At 43.3% G+C, this 18594-nt stretch overlaps 1 protein-coding gene across 3 annotated transcripts in view; it reads left to right on the forward strand.

Annotated features, from left to right (window-relative positions):
* The first annotated feature begins 1110 nt into the window (after positions 1 to 1110).
* Positions 1111 to 18594, forward strand: part of GK (glycerol kinase) — an 80460-nt gene continuing 62976 nt past the window's right edge. The window contains exons 1-3 of one of the 3 annotated variants that reach the window (XM_066356008.1): positions 1111 to 1422; positions 14525 to 14598; positions 17703 to 17809. In XM_066356008.1, the coding sequence (XP_066212105.1) occupies positions 1345 to 1422; positions 14525 to 14598; positions 17703 to 17809 (259 nt within the window). In that variant the 5' untranslated portion in view covers positions 1111 to 1344. The remainder of the gene's footprint in view (positions 1423 to 14524; positions 14599 to 17702; positions 17810 to 18594) is intronic. The other 2 variants (XM_066356009.1, XM_066356010.1) reach the window with 2 other exon arrangements.

Raw genomic sequence — 18594 nt, forward strand, 5'->3', positions numbered from 1 at the left:
CCTCCCTCTGAAGTCTCAGCCATCTTTCCTCATCCTGAGCTCAGAATGCCATATAGACCTCATTTTCCCTTTCTGTCTTCGAACCTCTCATGTATGTGGGTTTCCTATCAATATGCATGTAATTAAATTTAGTTATTCTGTCTTATTAATCTGTCTCATGTGAATTTAATCATTAGACTAGCTTAAAGAACCTAGAAGGGCAAAGTTTCTTCCTTCCCTACATAAATATAGAAAATGTATTTTTATATATGTAACTGTCATATATATTATAAATGAATGAATGAGGACACACATGCCCGTGGCTGTTTTGTAAACTATTTGCTACACTGGGTCTTGGTCCAAAGTTTGAAAGTCCCTGAAACAGAGGACCAGAAAGGATCCTGGCAAGGTAAATTCAAGGTCAAATGAGAAAGCCCCTTTTCTGGCCCTTTGCCGACCAGAGCAGTGAAGAGAGGGAGAGGAAATGGCCTGCGACGGAGGAGGCACCAGAGTGAGGTCGAGCGAGAAGGAAGGACGGATCGGGCCAGGGCGGTGCTTTCTGCCTGGACAGTCAATTGAGGGACTTAGGGAGGTTCATTTGGAGCGCTTCCCTGAAATGCTAAACCGAAAGAACTTCCGCGTTCCTTGTCCCTGAAAAGCCTACAAAAGTGAGGGATTCGCGTTGCTTCTGGAAGTGACACTACTTGGGGTTACTGGTATCATCCGGGGCGAGAAGCAGAATGGGGTAGCGGGGAGGTGGGCGGGGCATAGCAGCGCGGGAAGGCCGGGCCAGGTCGGTCCCAAGAGCGACTCAAGGCGTCCTGTGCACAGCCCATGAAGAGAACAAGCAGTTCTGCACTTCAGGACCCATCCGCAGGCGTAGGCCCCGGGCGCGGGTGGGGTCGTGCCCTTGCCCCGGGCCAGCGGCCCTCCCTGCCAAGGGGCAGCGCCCGCCTCCGCCCCCGGCCCGGCTGCAGGTTGGGTCCGCCGCCGGGTCGCCGGCCCCACGTGACGTGCCGCGCGGGCCACCGCCCCCGCCGCGCCCAGGCCCCGCCCCGTGACGTCACGCAGCCCTCTAATTGTCCGGCCGCTCAGTGTCTCTCTGCGTTTGCCAATTGGCCGGCCTGCCAGACAGCGCCCCTCCTGCCACGCCCCGGGAGCCCGGGGAACGCGTTCGGGGCGGGCTCGGCCCCGGGGGCGGAGTGAGACGGCTCCGCGCGGGTAAAGGGGCTGCCTGCAGCGCGGGCCGCTCGCTCTGCGGTCACACGCCGCCTCGCTCTCCTGCCCGGGCGCCCGCTTCTGCTCAGCTAGCCGCCGTCCCCCGGGAGCCCGGCCGCGATCTGCCGCCGACCCGAAGCTGGTTTCATGGCAGCCTCGAAGAAAGCAGATTTGGGGCCGTTGGTGGGGGCAGTGGACCAGGGCACCAGCTCGACGCGCTTCTTGGTGAGCCCGGGGTGACATTTGAGGAGCCGAGCCGGGGCGGGAGCCCCGGGACGCCGGCGCTGGGTGTCGGGTCCCCATCCCGCACCCCCCCCGCACCCGGGCTCCCGGCCTCTAGGCGTGGGAAGGAGGCCAAGGCCCCCAGAGCAGGACCTGCCACGCTGGAGCTGCCCCGCCCGGGCTTGGGGGACCTCAGCCTCGAGACCCTGGCGACGGCGGCCGAGCTGAGCAGCCCTGGCCTCGGTGGTGGATCCGGGTCACCTACTAAATGGGGGGACTCCTCCTCCAAGGAGCTAGGAATCGCCGAGCATCCGTGTGGAGCGGCCGGTCTACAGCCAGGGACAGGTGGTCACGTTGACCGCTGCTGCGGTCTTCCCCTGGAGCATTTGGCCTGCGGGGCGCAGGACGTCCTTGGATGGGGGGAAAGCTGTGTCACGGCTGCGATAGCCTAACACCACGTCCTTTGGAGCAGTGAACAAATATAGTATTAGCGTGATGATGCGTTGTCATCCTCTCCCACAGAAATTGTAGAAGGTACAATGCTTGGGGAGGGGGGGGGGGGTGCAGAACACATTAGGAAAAGACGGCACTCTGCCTTTACCAGGATCTTTACTGGCAATTTCAGTTCTGACACTTTGCCTACTGCAAACACTTCATGCTTCACAGTGTGACCTCACAGGGAAATTCTGTTTCTCTTTTCATTGACCGTAGCGGGGTGCTATGTAAGTGACTCTCTGCTAGGGATCTTGCTCTTAAAGTGATCTAGCACTCAGTGCAGTAAGATAATTTTAAAATAATTTAAATAAGCAGTTGTTGGTTTAAGAACTCATGCTTAAATGAACATTTGACTCATCTGCAAGTTGATGTAAATATTTAATGATTGTTTAGCTCCATCTTCACTACTTTACCTCAAATCTTTTTTGTGTGCATTATTTAGTATGTAGACCAGGGGTCCCCAAACTATGGCCCGAGGGCCGCATGCGGCCCCCTGAGGCCATTTATCCAGCCCCGCCGCACTTCTGGAAGAAGCACCTCTTTCATTGGTGGTCAGTGAGAGGAGCACATTGACCATCTCATTAGCCAAAAGCAAACCCACAGTTCCCATTGAAATACTGGTCAGTTTGTTGATTTAAATTTACTTGTTCTTTATTTTAAATATTGTATTTGTTCCCATTTTGTTTTTTTACTTTAAAATAAGATATGTGCAGTGTGCATAGGGATTTGTTCATAGTTTTTTTTTATAGTCCGGCCCTCCACCGGTCTGAGGGACAGTGAACTGGCCCCCTGTGTAAAAAGTTTGGGGATCCCTGATGTAGATGTATGTAGATGTATGCTATATGTATACATTTACATGCAGTCTATATGTTCCAAACTTCTATTTAGCTGACCACTTGGCTAAAACTTTCATTTGTGCCTTCATTTTGATACTTCTCTCTTGGAAAACTTTTGGTGCAATTTTAGTTTAACCTGACATGACTTAACCCTAGTTTGAGCTGCCAAGACATAGTTCTGCAAACTTTTACATTATCTCTTGATCACCCAGGGCAGGTTTCACTTTGTCTTATTTTCATAAATGTTTATAAAGTAATCCTGAATCATAAGAAAGTGAATCATAAGAAAGTCTGCCTGACTGGATTTGGTTAATATATAAAATATACAATCATCATTGTGTATTTAAAATGGAGAAATGCCATTAAGACACATGTGCTGACTGACTTGTGGGTTGAGTTTTGAAGCCAGTATTCAAGAATTGCTCACACAAATGCCCACAGAGGCCAGGCAGGTACAGTTTTATGGGGGCGGACTGGAGAGAAGGGACTCAGGCCAAGGGCATAGTCTGTAGTTGCCAAGCAGGAACACAAGCCCGGTGTCAACAGTTCTTCAAATTCTTCAAGAGAAGGTGGTTATCGCATGTTTTCAGTGAAACCTTCCTATTCTTAAATGTTGGCAACTAGTTCATAAAGCACCATAGTCAAATCAAACACGGTGATTGTTTTCAATTTTATATAGCCATTGCCTTTTATGAAAGTTGGTAAAATACAACTTTACAGGTCTTTTAGTAGCTAGCCTGAATATGCTTGTCTTCCAGTCAACTCTTTGCTCTTGCTCTCTGTGTAGCCCAGCGATCTTTATCCACTGCAGGTTGTTCCTGGTGCGTCAGATTGTTACCCAAGAGACATCCTTCTGCACAGGTGGGGAAGGAATAAGTCAGTTTCATACTCTCACAATCAGTTGTTAAGTATGTGACATGAACGACACGCATCTTTGAATGTCGGTTTCTGTGATGGGCTCTCTATGGCATGATCTCAATGAGTAATCTGGTGCAAATTCAAGAGATTCCCATCCTGTTTCTAGGATATGTAAAAGTCAATCAATGACGTTCTCCACTCCCTCAGAAACAACTAGGAAAGAAGGTTTCAGAGGCAGATAAAGGACTGACAGATCCTATGCAAAGTCAAGAAAAACTTAGGGATGGTTTAGCAAAGTCTTTTTTCCTGTGGTTTTAAGGAATGAGCTTGTTAAACCACTCCCTGCGAAATGCAGATAACAGATTTGCTGAATAGGTGCTTTAGTCACAAGGTGATTCCCAGGAATTGTTCCAGTCACTGTTCCATGTTGTAATTATGACTCAAAAATAATTGCTTACTTTCTCACAAAGACTACAGTGGGTAAGAACTCTCATAAGGAAGCTTATAAAGATAAAAGTATTTAAATAATTTCCTGGACATTATTCATTCAATTTGCATTTCCATTTCAACTTTCACAAGACCAATAACCTCTCCAAGCTTTCTTCTCCCCTTTTCTCTGCTAGTAATATTAACTGTCTCCCATAAAGGACTCAAGTTTTCTTTGTGTATGATCTTTTATCCAATGGAAATGCCTCCTCCCCTATTCCTCATGCTTTCTTGAAGTTGTTCTCTGCCTCGAATTTAGTGGCTCCACTGTCATCTCTTAGTAGAAGTCTTCCTCAACCCCTCAGTCCGAATCTCTCCCCTTTCCTATAGTACTTTTCTTATACCTCTTAGGAGCTCTCATCACCTACTTTGTATTACAGTGCTACATCTGCTGCACTGAAGAGAGCAAGGCTCTCCATTTAAATCTAGTTCATCTTTGTATTTAAAACATCTTGGTTAACACAACAAATTAACATGTGCCTTGTCTACAGGGAGTAGCTCATATATATTTGTAAGGCCAGTAGCTATGGACACCCATCACAGCCGCCTGGCCCATGCAGGTTCGCATTTGATTCAGACAGACTGTAATAAAACAACAGAGCCAAAAACTGGTGAGCCATCACCTTTCATCCTAGCTTGCACTCTGCGGGCAAGAAATACACACAGTGGGAAAACACTTCCCTTTCCATTCAGGGCTCCCAAAGCCACTGACTTATCTGAGTTTCCTAGCATCAAAGGTTTCTACCTCACCAGCCTTATTCACCTCTGTTCCCCATCTCCTTCTCTCTGCACTAACTCTGCACAAACTAGCTTCTCCTTCAGCACTCCGCCATCTTGACTGCTTCTCCTCTCCTCCACATGGCCTTTCTCTGCTCTCCTCCAGCATGGGCTCCTCTGCCCCATTTTATAGTGTAGAAATCAAAACCTTTAATCCAATATACAAACAAAGAAGTCTCTGATACAAAGTCACTTAGGATGCGAAAGGCTTAGTCTTAAAACTAAGCCTTAGACCAGGGGTCAGGAACCTTTTTGGCTGAGAGAGCCATGAATGCCACATATTTTAAAATGTAATTCCGTGAGAGCCATACAACGACCCATGTACGTTATGCATTATACAATAAAAATTTTGTATTGTCCTGAAGGACAGCTGTGATTGGCTCCAGCCACCCGCAACCGTGAACATGAGCGGTAGAAAAATGAATAAATTGTATAATAATACATGAGAATGTTTTATATTTTTAACGTTATTATTTTTTTATTAAAGATTTATCTGCGAGCCAGATGCAGCCATCAAAAGAGCCACATCTGGCTCGCAAGCCATAGGTTTCCGACCCCTGCCTTAGACGACCCTGCCTGCTTACAACCTGTCCCCCACACCCAATGCAAACTATAAGCGAGCAAACATATATATCATATTTATAAACTTACTGGGCCAACAATATTGAATAGATTTTATTTCTCTTTAATAGGTCAGCTGAATTTTAATTCTGGTTATCTTTTTTACGTAGTCAAAAAGTCTTAAAACTTTCTAACTTGGGTATGTTGGGTTACTTTATTTCTTCTTTTAGTAGTAGGGCTGCAATTTTATGGGTTTGTTTTTTTGTTTGTTTGTTTGTTTTTTTTGTATTTTTCTGAAGCTGGAAACCGGGAGGCAGTCAGACAGACTCCCGCATGCGCCCGACCGGGATCCACCCGGCACGCCCACCAGGGGGCGTCACTCTGTTGAGACCAGAGCCACTCTAGCGCCTGGGGCAGAGGCCAAGGAGCCATCCCCAGTGCCCCGGGCCATCTTTTGCTCCAATGGAGCCTTGGGTGCGGGAGGGGAAGAGAGAGACAGAGAGGAAGGAGAGGGGGAGGGGTGGAGAAGCAGATAGGCGCTTCTTCTGTGTGCCCTGGCCGGTAATCGAACCCAGGACTTCCGCACGCCAGGCCGACACTCTACCACTGAGCCAACCAGCCAGGACCTAGGACTGCAATTTTAGAACATATTCATTTCTTCCTCCAGTTGTCAAAGAATTACTTTTGGCAACCTATGAATGAATATGCTTTGTACTAAAGGAAAATTTCCAACTTGTCCCATAGAAAAGTGAACTGCAGTTGGCAAGTGGTTATTCGGCTTGCAGAGTAACAACTTCTTGGAAAGATAATTATTGTAACAAGTTTTAAGGAGGGGCCATTTCTTTATAAGATGAAAGTTGCAGCTTAAACAGTCACAGCTTCCTTCTCTCATTTAGTAACTTTGTTTATCCCCCATTAATTTGAATGTTAAAGAAAAGAACAGAGGATGTGTTGTGATTTGAAATGTGTTAGGTACTTCGTAGAGGACTTTTCCCAGCATAAGCTCATTTAATCATTGTAAGAACTGGGGTGTGGTAGTGTTTTTAAACTCCTTTACACAGGTAATTAGACCGTCCTGGGCGTTGTGTCCAAGGTCTCAAAGCAAGTGGTGGAACCAGGATTCCAGTCCAGGTCTGTAGCGCTCGGAAGCCTGTCCTCCTAACTCCTGCTTGGCTCCTTGCTCCCTGGCCGCCCGGCTGCCTTCAGTGTTCTGAAGGGCAGATAAGAGGGTGGAAAAGGCCACTTACCCAGCTGTCACTCAAATGTCAGTTCTGATTATGGTCATTCATAGATCGCCCCCCCAAAAAAAAAATATATATATATACTTACGGCTTGGTTTTGCAATATGGCCAAATTTTGCCTTTGAATACGTACTGCTGATTTGATTATCCTGTGACTCAGCAGGCCCTGGGCTGGGCTCAGGTGTAGTCACCATGGATAATGGTTGCATAACCGTTTCGTTCCAATAGCCAGCATCTATGAAGAATGACTAGATTTGTAGTCCTCTGCTTGCATTGGCAGGAAACACTGCCTTGGCCCCAGTCGTCTCATTATACTTAGAGACCTCCTAAGGCTCAGGGACAGATTTCTGCTTTCTTTCATTTATTTACTCAACACATATTTATTAAGCACCCATTAGGGACCAGGGACTAATGAACAGTAAATTTGGTAAAACTAATTTGATTCATAGCTGGAACAAGGCCACTAGTATGATTAACTATAGTTGTGATTCTCCTGTGGGATTTTTTTCCCATTAAGTTTTCTTGCCCATCCCATTATACAAATGACAAGGACACGCTCTCACCCTCTCACCGGGGAGCTGCCTCCCTCTTTTGTCCTCTTGACTCTCACAAGCAAAAGTGAAGAGCTTTCAATTTTGTGCTCCTTGAGGGGCAGAATGGTATCTTTTCTTTTCTCCCCAGAGCCTAATACAGTATCTGACATGTGTTAGGTGCTTGTCACATGAATGGACCTCAGCAGAGAGGGTCCTACAGGGCTCAGAGGTGTTGACCAGAAGCCCCTGATTGAAAGACTAGGAAGGAGCTTGAGCGCGGGCTCATCTGGTTTGAGCAAAAGCTCACCAGCTTGAACCCAAGGTCGCTGGCTCCAGAAAGAGGTTACTCGGTCTGCTGAAGGCCCATGGTCAAGGCACATATGAGAAAGCAATCAATGAACAACTAAGGTGTCGCAATGAAAACCTGATGATTGATGCTTCTCATCTCTCTGTTCCTGTCTGTCTGTCCCTATCTATCCCTCTCTCTGACTCACTGTCTCTGTAAAATATAAATAAATAAATAAATAAAGTTAAAAAAAAAGATTTAAAACATTGAAAGACTAGGAAGGATAAATTTTGCAGGGCCTCGAAAAGAGGGAGATTCGCCAACTATAGATGTATTAGATGTATGTATAAGCTATTTGATACCATTTCATTTTGAAGAAAAATACAATGCCATTTGATATATGTTCTGTGGCTTGTTTAGAAGATGCCATTAAGCCATTTGTGGTCACATTTACAATGTAACCTATTTTTATTTTAGGTCATTTGAACTTGTGGAGTATCCTAGTGTCCTAGAGAGGCAATTTATATTCCTGAGAATTGTCTTATCACATAGTTGAGTGTGGTGGCATAAGAGAGTTGGCTGGCAGGGAGATCACATGGGGAGGGAAGTGAATGTGCATGTTCATGATGGGCTAGCTGAATTAGTCATAGGATGAGTGAGGCAAACCCGGAGGACAGTTACTTGGTAAGGACAGCATTTTGTCTACCCACTACTCTTCTAAGATAGAGCATATGTTGTTTCAGATAGTTCTTTTAAAACAACCTTTTATAAAATTATTTTTCTTCTTTCTTCAGCTTTCTAACTACCTCCCTCTTCCAAATGTGAAATTGAGTCATGATTTAGGCCCAGAGGTGAATATAGAGCTGGTGACTTCTTATTCTTTTTTTTTTTTAATTTTTCTTTTTTTTTATTTTATTATTTTTTTTTATTTATTCATTTTAGAGAAGAGAGGGAGAGGCAGAGGGAGAGGGGGGGGGGACAGAGAGAGAGAACGGGAGGAGGAGCTGGAAGCATCAACTCCCATATGTGCCTTGACCAGGCAAGCCCAGGGTTTTGAACCAGCGACCTCAGCATTTCCAGGTCGATGCTTTATCCACTGCGCCACCACAGGTCAGGCCTGACTTCTTTTTTTTTTTTATTGATTCATTTTAGAGAGGAGAGAGAGAGAGAGAAGGGAGGAGCAGGAAGCATCAACTCCCATATGTGCCATGACCAGACAAGTGCAGGTTTCGAACCAGCGACCTCAGCATTCCAGGTCGACGCTTTATCCACTGCGCCACCACAGGTCAGGCCAGGCCTGACTTCTTATTCTTATCATACACTTCTAGGCAATAGTAATAGTAGTGGCAGTAACAACAAGTTGCAACAGTAATAATAATAGCAGTATTGGTAAACATCTTTTGAGGGCCCTGTGCCGATCTGTGCTCAAATCTTTTCCAACATTAACTGTCCTTGTTTCTGCCTTTTGTTATTGTTGTTGTCATTAAGTGAGAAGACGGGAGACACAGGAGAGACTCCAGACTCCCACATGCACCCCAACCGGGATCCAACCGGCAAGCCCCCTACCAGAGGGGTGCTCAGCTCATCTGGGGCCATTGCTCCCTTGCTCCACAACTGAGCTATTTTTAGCACCTGAGGCTGGAGGCCACAGAGCTATCCTCAGTGCCCAGGGCTAAGTCTCTGGGACTAATCAAGCCATGGCTGCGGGAGGGGAAGAGAGAGAAAGGAAAAGGGAGGGGTGGAGAATCAGATGGTCGTTTCTCCTGTGTGCCCTGACTGGGACTCCAACCCGGGACATCTATACCATGGGCCGATGCTCTGGCCAGCGCTGTTTTTGCCATTTTTAATTGCTCTCCTCCCTCCCAAACAAAATCTAAATACATGCTTTGGGCTTAGAGTTGAATATAGAACTGGTGATTTCAGATCCTAACACTATCACAGATCAGCAGCAGTGGTGGTGATAGTAATAGTTCTAACGGTAATAAATTAGTAGCAGTCATAGCAGCAACAATAGAGCTACCATCTTTTGGATGCATACTATGTGCCTGCTCTGTGCAAAAAACTTTTCATAAATTATTTCACCTAATCCTTTTACCCATGGAAAAGTTGAGGTTCAAAGAAGTTAAAGCCAAACAGCTGAGAAGGGCAGGGCCGGGGTTAGAGCCCTCACCCCAGCTGTGCACGCCTCCAGCCTGTGCTGCTGTGGCCCGGAGCCTCCCTGTTACACCCAGCATGAGATGCTCACCTGCCTTATAAAACAAAATTTCTCTTTTTGTTTATCTGTAAGAAGAAATTGTGTAGATAGACTTATTTAACAATTCATGTCTCAGTATTTTATTATATTTGGAAATGATCTGCATAGTCAGTGAATTTAACTTTGACTCGTTAAATTTGGCAAAACTCTAAGGTTTCAAGTTACTGAAAGATTTTGGGAAATAATATTTAAATAAACTTACCATAAATCATAAATAATGCTGAGAAGTTTACTTAAAAGCTTTTTAACCCATCTGCATCCATCTACTTTATTTGTTCTTAATAATTATGTTTGGGTTACTTATATAAATTAACCACACTGAGTTTTTCTTTTGACAAATTTTACAACAAAGGAAACAGACTTATATGGCCAATAAGCCCAGGTAAGATAAATGTATTACATTGAAAGGTGATGTTCTAAGGACATGTCTATTTAACCAAACCAAACTCAAATTAGCTTGAACAGCAAATATTTTCTCATATCACATGATCCTGAGAAAACATTTGGGTCAGTTTTCTATTATATTTTTATATAAGCATTTAATTCCTTTAAGCCAATTAAACAGAGCTCCTTACAAACCAATTCTAGTAATATTCTCTGGAGGTGGACATAGACACGCTACTACCAGCTGTTACCAGAGATCTGACGATTTTGTTTATAAATTTTTATTCATAAATAAAATTTGAGACAGGTACAATAAGGCCAAAAAAACCCACACTCATTTATAGCAGTTGAAATAAGTTAAGTTTATTCGCTCAGATGGCTGAGGCTTTTCCTTATTAATGTTTGTGGAGAAGACAATTAAGATTTGTATTTGTCCTTGGCAAGAAGCCTTGGATCCAGAATAGCAGTTTGGGCTTAAAAAACCAACAAACACAAATAACCCTGGTTGGCTATTTTTCGTTTTCAGCTTTTGGATATGAGGGTGGTAAAGATAGATGGGCTTTGGACTGCTTCTAGAGTTATATTTCTGATTTCACAAAGATTTGCAAGATCAGAACACTTTCTCTGCATACTCCCAAAGAATTTGGTTGTAAGTTACATGACATTGTAGGTTGGCCTTCCGATCCAACTATGTCATTCCAAATTTGCTTCTTTTTCTCTGGGTGCATAGTTTATTTTACCTTAAGGGAGAAGGTGCTTTTTAAAATTATTATTGATTTCTGGAGAGGGGGTAGAGAGAAGCAGGGAGGAGCAGGAAGCATCTACTCATAGTAGTTGCTTACTATATGTGCTTTGACCAGGCAAGCCCAGCGATTTGAACTGGCAACCTCAGCATTCCAGGTCGATTCTTTGCCTACTGCGCCACCACAGGTCAGGCCAGAGAGGAGGCTTAAAAAAATTTATTTTTCTATTAGGCTATGAATCTAAGTCCTCTCAAATATCTTGTCAGGTTTTGGATAAGAGCAACAGTAAGAAATTTTAAAGTACCAGCTCAGATGCCAAGTTTCTTTTAGGGTCAGTTTAGAGCTGTTGCTTATTTGGTTGTTTGTTTGTTTGTAAATCATTTTGTCCTTAGAAGCTTCTGCATATCATAAAAGAATGCAGTCCATTGTCCCTGAGAGATTTGGAACCCTGCTCTATAAGGGAGGGAGTGGGTAGGGGAAGGTACCTTGAGGTCAACTTAAAGGTTTTCCTTGAAGTTTTAAATCACTTTGGCTAAAGTGATCCATTTTATTTTTTAAAAAGGGCACAAGAGGAGCTACTAAATGTTTGTACCTATAACTAGCTAGAGTTCCCAAGGAAGGAGTTTTGGGGGAACTTTTAGAAGGTGAAGATCCCATATTGCTGTCGGGGGACCCAGAAAAATATTTACAAAAGATATGATAATAAAAGCCCCAGGTACTGTAGTTTGACTGCCAAAAGCTGATACAAGTACTTTTCGGATGGCTAGGATCAAAAAGCCAACTCTCGAGAGAAAAACTCTTGTTTTTGTCTTTGTTTTTCTTTTTTCTTTCTTTTTAACAAGAGAGAGACAGACAGACAGGAAGGGAGAGAGATGAGAAGCATCAACATGCAGTTGCAGCACTTTAGTTGTTCATTGATTACTTCACATATGTGCCTTGACCAAGGGGGCTCCAGCCAAGTCAGTGACCCCTTGTTCAAGCCAGTAACCTTTGGGCTCAAGCCACCGACCATGGGGTCATGTCCATGATCCCACACTCAAGCCAGCAACACCGCACTCAAGCCAAATGAGCCCACGCTTAAGCTGGTGGCCTTGGGGTTTCAAACCTGGGTTCTTCTATCCCAGGCTGATGCTCTATGCACTGCGCCACCACCTGGTCAGGCTTGTCTTTGTTTGTCATATGCACATTAACTAAGCTTTGGGTCTTTTGGAGGCAGGCTAATACCTAAGGGGGATTGTGTGCCATTTGACAGCATTCTGGATGCATGGGAATTTTTCTTGAGATTGGTGGATGACCTGATGTCAATCTAACCTGGTCTGTGACTAGACTTCAAAGGCTAAGTACTAAAAAAAATGTAAAAGCTCCCTCATTAATAATTTTTATATTGATCACATGTTGAAATGATAATATTATACTGGTTTAAATAAAATGTGTTGTTAAAATTAATTTTACCTGTGTCTTTTTACTGTTTTTTAATGAGCTCATTTAAAATTGCATATGTGGCTTGCATTTGTGATTTGCATTATATTGCTCTTGGATGGCGTTGCAATAAGAAAGTCACAGATTCTAAAAACATTTCATCTAAAAAGTGTCAACAAGCTTAGGAGTGGTGTGCTGAGTGAGTCCAATCCTAAACAGCTAAAGGTGGTATCCACTTTCTGCTCAGTTTCAGCACTCTAAAGAAGTAGGGAGTCCAGGCTCCGTCCTGTTCTGTCTACATGCCGTGTGATCAGATGGAGTCATGCTCTTACATAACAAATAGGATTTACCGAAATCTTTCCCTTTGCTCTGCCTATTTCACAAACCTATCGATCTGTTTTTAGTATGAGGGTCCTGAAGTTAGCCTAGTTAAAACGAGAAGGTGATGGGAGAAGAGTCACACTCCATTCATAGCCCTGTAGGTCTGCTATTGAGGTTTACATGAATCTAGCCAGCAAAAAGGGGTACTTTGTTATGATGCCAGAGGCCCATGGGATTTGAAAGTAGACACTGGGAGCAGCAGTAATGTGAATAGAAAGAATACATCTGTGGTTTCCTGTTAGAGGTTAGGTCACATAACCATTTCTCATTTTATTTGATCATTTTTCTCCTAATGAAGTACCCGATAGACCATATATATTTTTTCAGACGTGCAACAAATATTTCAGTTCCAGGCACTATTCTAGGCCCTAGAGGTGCTTCAGCAAATAAACTAGGACAAATGGAGCAGATACCCTGAAGATACTCTAATGCTAAGTTGTAGATTACATGGGCTTCTGCCAAGTGCCCTTTACTTATGATGTGTTAAGTCAACCTTTGACTTGTAAGATATTTTATCTCATCAGAGAGCTTGAGAATTTGCCTTCTTGCTTTCCTTATGTTAACCCCCCACCCCACCCCCACCTCCCCACTCACCCCCACCCCCAGAAGGAGGTGTGTGTGTGGTGGAGAGGGAGCAGAGCAGCAACCCAGGGTGTGTTTGCTCTGATTTCTTTCTCTCTTAGTCCTCACCGAGCAGGTAACTTTCTCCCACAGTAACCTACGCATGGAAACACAATTCTTACAATTCTTACTTAATCGGATGCGACTCCCCTGCTGCAATTTTTAAAGTGGCAGAAGTTCAGTTGACCCCGTTTGCACTTCTCCTGTTTACCTCGTGGAAGAGCTAGCTGTGTTGCTGCGCTTCTCTTCAAAAGGAGCCCACGTTACCCTTCCCTGCGTAGGCGTCTGTGACTCGTTCTCTGTCCACATCCAAGCTGGATGCCAAATGGCACGTTGTGCCATCGCTCTCAGCGTCTTGCCAGCTCTCTGTTAGTCTTGGTGTTCCTAGTCCCAAAAAGAAATCCGTACTGTTAACTGGTTGGCTCCTACATCTGGAGCCACTTAGGTTTTTTAAAGAATAAGGAATTGCCTCTTGAGCTTTATTGACAATAGGTTGGGGTTTTTTTTAATCTAGAGGAAAGTTATTATTTCTTGTTTTTGTTTTTGTTTTTTACAGAGACAGCGAGAGTCAGAGAGAGGGATAGACAGGGACAGACAGACAGGAATGGAGAGATGAGAAGCATCCATCATTAGTTTTTCGTTGCGACACCTTAGTTGTTCATTGATTGCTTTCTCATCTGTGCCTTGACCACGGGCCTTCAGCAGACCGAGTAACCCCTTCCTCGAGCCAGCAATTGCTCAAACCACATGAGCCCGCGCTCAAGCTGGCGATCTTGGGGTCTCGAACCTGGGTCCTCTGCATCCCAGTCTGACGCTCTATCCACTGCACCACCACCTGGTCAGGCGAAAGTTATTATTTCTGAAGCTACCTTATAACTTTTGTGCTTCTATCAGTAGAGAAGGTAGAACATCTTCACAGCATTTCATCTGACTGGACTTTTTCTATCAGTAAAGAAGAACTTCAGTTGCTGAATAACTTTTTTTTTTTAGATTTTATTTATTGATTTTTAGAGAGAAGAGAGAGAAGGAGGTGGGGGTAGAAGTGGGAAGCATCAACTCATTGCTTCCCATAGGTGCCTTGACCAGGCAAGCCCAGGGTTTCGAACTGGCGACCTCAGCGTTCCAGGTCAACGCTTTATCCACTGCGCCACCACAGGTCAGGCTGAATAACTTTCAACACCTTTGCTTTCTCCCTGCCTTTTAACCAATATACTGCAATGTGTTTTTCAGGTTTTCAATTCAAAAACAGCCGAACTACTTAGCCATCATCAAGTGGAAATAAAACAAGAGTTTCCAAGAGAAGGGTATGTTTTCTCATTTAATATGTAAAGAAAGATATTTCACATTTATTAGCGTGTCTCACCCCGCCCCCCGCCCTGGGGCTTTGTGAGGTAAACTTGACCAAACACCTTCCTGAGAAGACCTGAGGGGTGGGTATTAGTCAGGAAAAGGAGCAACTTGGTAGCTCAGCAAACTATCTGGGTATTTGATGGCTTGGGAATTTAGTGACAGAAAAGAAGGGGATGGTAACGTAATAAAACAAAAATGTATTCAATATCAGAAGTTCTCCGTTAACTTTGAAGTCATGCAGTCTGTCTGCAGCATTACCAAACCACTGTTTGCTGATTCGAGTGTGTTTCTTTCTTAAATAAATGTTTTTCTGAAAAGCATTCACATGTCTTATCATCTAATAATAAAATCATCCTTTTTTGAGGATAATGTTCATAATGTAGTAATTGTGATTAAATAGAATGTTAAGTATATTTTTTTAAACAGCGATTTTCAACCAGTGTGCCACAAGAATTTTAAAATATGCTATACCTGACTATTTAGTCAGGGGCACTGACCTCTTTATCCTTAGATTGTCATATAAAATAATGATAACAGCCAACACAATAGCTGTCCAGTGTGCATGAATCAAAATTATACCTTTTTTTTGGTCAAATCAGCAATATATATATATATATATATATATATATATATATATATATATATATACACACATATATATTTGGTGTGCCACCGAATTTTAGTAAATAGTTTATGCGTGCTATGGGAGGAAAAAGGTTAAAAATCGCTGATTTAAAACTTAATGATATGTATGAAACAAATGCTTTAAAAAACTGTGTGGCAGTTTCTTATAAAATTGACCATACATCTGTAGCACTGCACTATTAGGAATTAATCCAAGAGCAGCGAAAGCATATGTCTAGAGAAAGACACATGAATGTTTATAGCAGCTTTATTCATAATAACCCAAACTGGAAAGAGCCCAAATGTCTGTCATCAGTAGAACGGATAACAACAAAATACTGTTCAGCAGTATTTAAAAAGTGAACGGATACACGCAGCAAGATAGATGAATCTCGTGGATATCAGAGAAAGTGAAAAAGGCGAGACACGAAGGAATGCATACTGCATGGCTGCGTCTGAAATTCAGGACTGGGCTAGACTCATTCAGGATGACAGAAATCCCCAAATTGGCTGCCCTTGGGCTATGTGATTGACACAGAGGCATGAAAGAACTTGCTGGAAGGATGGAAATATTCCATATCTTGACTAGGGTTAGATGAGTATATACATTTGTTAGAACTCAACAAATTTTGCATTTTAGATCTGTTCATTTCACTGCAACACTTCGATTTGAGAAAGAAGATTGGTGTCCTACCAAATTTTATCATTTCTTTCTATGAAAATGTTCTGTTTTAAAGAATTTTTTTTTGTTTAGTAAGAAAAGCTATTGATATGTAAGCAGCATTAGAATGACTGTCCACAGGCCTGAGCCCAGTGCAATTTTGAGAGAAGATGCTTGTGCCTTGGAGGGACGAAAATTAGAAATCTGTGGAAGGAGATTGGGTTTTTGAAAAAAAACGAGACAGAACTCAAAGCTCAGGAAAGCCAGGCAGGCCAGAGGAAGGCAGAAAAGAAAGGCATTTGGAATTCTCTTGCCACCTGCAGATCCTAGAATAGGATTCTTTTTCTTTTTTTTAAGTGAGAGGAGGAGAGATAGATTGATTCCCACATGCACCCGGACCGGGATCCACCTGGTGACCCCATCTGAAACTGATGCTTGCAACTGGGTTATTTTTAGTACCTGAGGCTGACACGCTCAAACCAACTGAGCCATCCTAATCTGAGGGCCACGCTCTAACCAATCAAGCCACTGACTGCGGGAGGGGAGGAGGGAAAGAAGCAGATGGTCACTTCTCCTGTGTGCCCTGACCAGGAATTGAACTGGGACATCTATATGCTGGGCCAATGCTCTATCCACTGAGCCACTGGCCAGGACTGCAGGCTTCCTTTAACGTGGGTCATTTCTGCTTTTGGGGTTTCTTTTTCTTTTTTTTGACAGAGACAGAGAGAGAGTCAGAGGAACAGATAAGGACAAACAGGGAGGGAGAGAGATGAGAAGCATCAATTCTTCCTTACAACATCTTGGTTGTTCATTGATTGCTTTCTCATATGTGCCTTGACCAGGGGGCTCCAGTAGAACAAGTGACCCCTTGCTCAAGCCAACAACCTTGGACTTCAAGGCAGAAACCTTTGGGCTTGAGCCAGCGACCATGGGGTCATGTCTATGATCCAATGGTCAAGTCAGTGACCCCTTTCTCAAGCCGGATGAGCCCACACTCAAGCCGGCGACCTCGGGGTTTCGAACCTGGGTCCTCTGTGTTCCAATCCAACACTGTCCACTGCGCCACTGCGTGGTAGGCAGTGGTTTCTTCACTTAGCATTTGTTCCTCCCAGCTTTCTCTTCTTTCTCAGTTATTATGAGCCTTTCAGCCGTCTGAGGCCCTGGTACCTCCTCACCACAATTGTACTGGGACAGGTTCTGAAAACAACTTGGACCAATCATTATCTACTTGAAATAGTAATTAGGACAGAATTTAAAGTTTCCCCTAAATGCTAATAAAACATTTTGAGGGGAAAAAATAGCCAAAGAGATTAGTATACTTATTTAACTTTTAGAATTCCGTTTGGATGATATAAATAGATAGCAGTCTACTTAGAAATAACTAAAAAAAAAAGAAAGAAAGAAAAAACTAGAGACTGGTGAAACATGCATAGTTTATCAAACCCACGAGACATAAAGAATTAAGGAACTAATTTCTTAATGGATTTGAAAAACTGATTTTAAAATTGGTAGAATATTTGCTATTGTGTGACCTGTTATTACTTGCCTCCTTTCAAATGATGGATCACTGTATGAAGAATAACAAAAATGTAAGGGAAATGAAATAGGCTTTTCTTTAAATCATTTCTTTAGAGTATTGAATATGCTTTGCTTTGCTCATCTAACTTTAATTTATATACCAGCCACACCCTCATAAATGAACATTTCTAGAAATATAAATTACAGTTGTATTACTTTCTTGTGGACTAACCAAATGCATTCTTTTGTTCAAAGATGGGTGGAACAAGACCCTAAGGAAATTCTGATGTCTGTCTATGAGTGTATAGAGAAAACATGTGAGAAACTTGAACAGCTCAATATTGACATTTCCAACATAAAAGGTATTTTTAATAGCATATTTTTTTCATGGTGTGATTATCCCAATTTTATTCATTCGTTCAGCACATAATTTGAGTTCATATGCAGCACCAAGCATTTCTGTGAGAACTGAGGATGCAACAATAAATGGAAAGATTAGGTTCCTGTTCTTATAAAGCTTTTCTTTTGATGGGTTTGAGACCAATAATAAGAGCAGACAAATACTTCCTAATTTTACATATTGATTAAGTTCCATGCAGAAAATGAAACTAAGTAATAGGATGCATTGTGGCTAGAGAGTCTTACTATTTTATTTTATTTTATTTTAAGTGAGAGGAGGGGAGATAGTGAGGCAGACTCTCACATGCACCCTGACCGGGTTTCCCCCAGCAACCCCTGTCTGGGGCTGATGCTTGAGTCAACCAAGCTATGCTCAGCGCCAGGCGCCGATGCTCAAACAAATCAAGCCACTGGCTGCAGGAGGGGAAAAGAAAGAGAAAGGGGAGAAGGTGGGAGAAAGAAGCAGATGATTGCTTCTTTTGTGTGCCCTGACCAGGAATCAAACCCAGGACATCCATATGCCAAGCTAACACTCTAGCCACTGAGCCAGCTGGTCAGGGCCTAGAGAAGCTTACTTTAGATTGGATAGCCAGAGAAGGTCTCTTTGAGGAGGTGACACTGTTACTGAGGTTTCAAAGGGCCAAGCATGTAAACATCAAGGGAAAGAGTATTTAAGGAAAGGGAAGCAGCATATGCAAAGGTCCTGAGGTAGGAATAAGTTTATGGCACGTTCCTGGATCAGAAAGTA

The sequence above is a fragment of the Saccopteryx leptura genome, chromosome X (assembly GCF_036850995.1).
Source record: "Saccopteryx leptura isolate mSacLep1 chromosome X, mSacLep1_pri_phased_curated, whole genome shotgun sequence".
In the NCBI taxonomy this organism is placed as follows: Eukaryota; Metazoa; Chordata; class Mammalia; order Chiroptera; family Emballonuridae; genus Saccopteryx; species Saccopteryx leptura.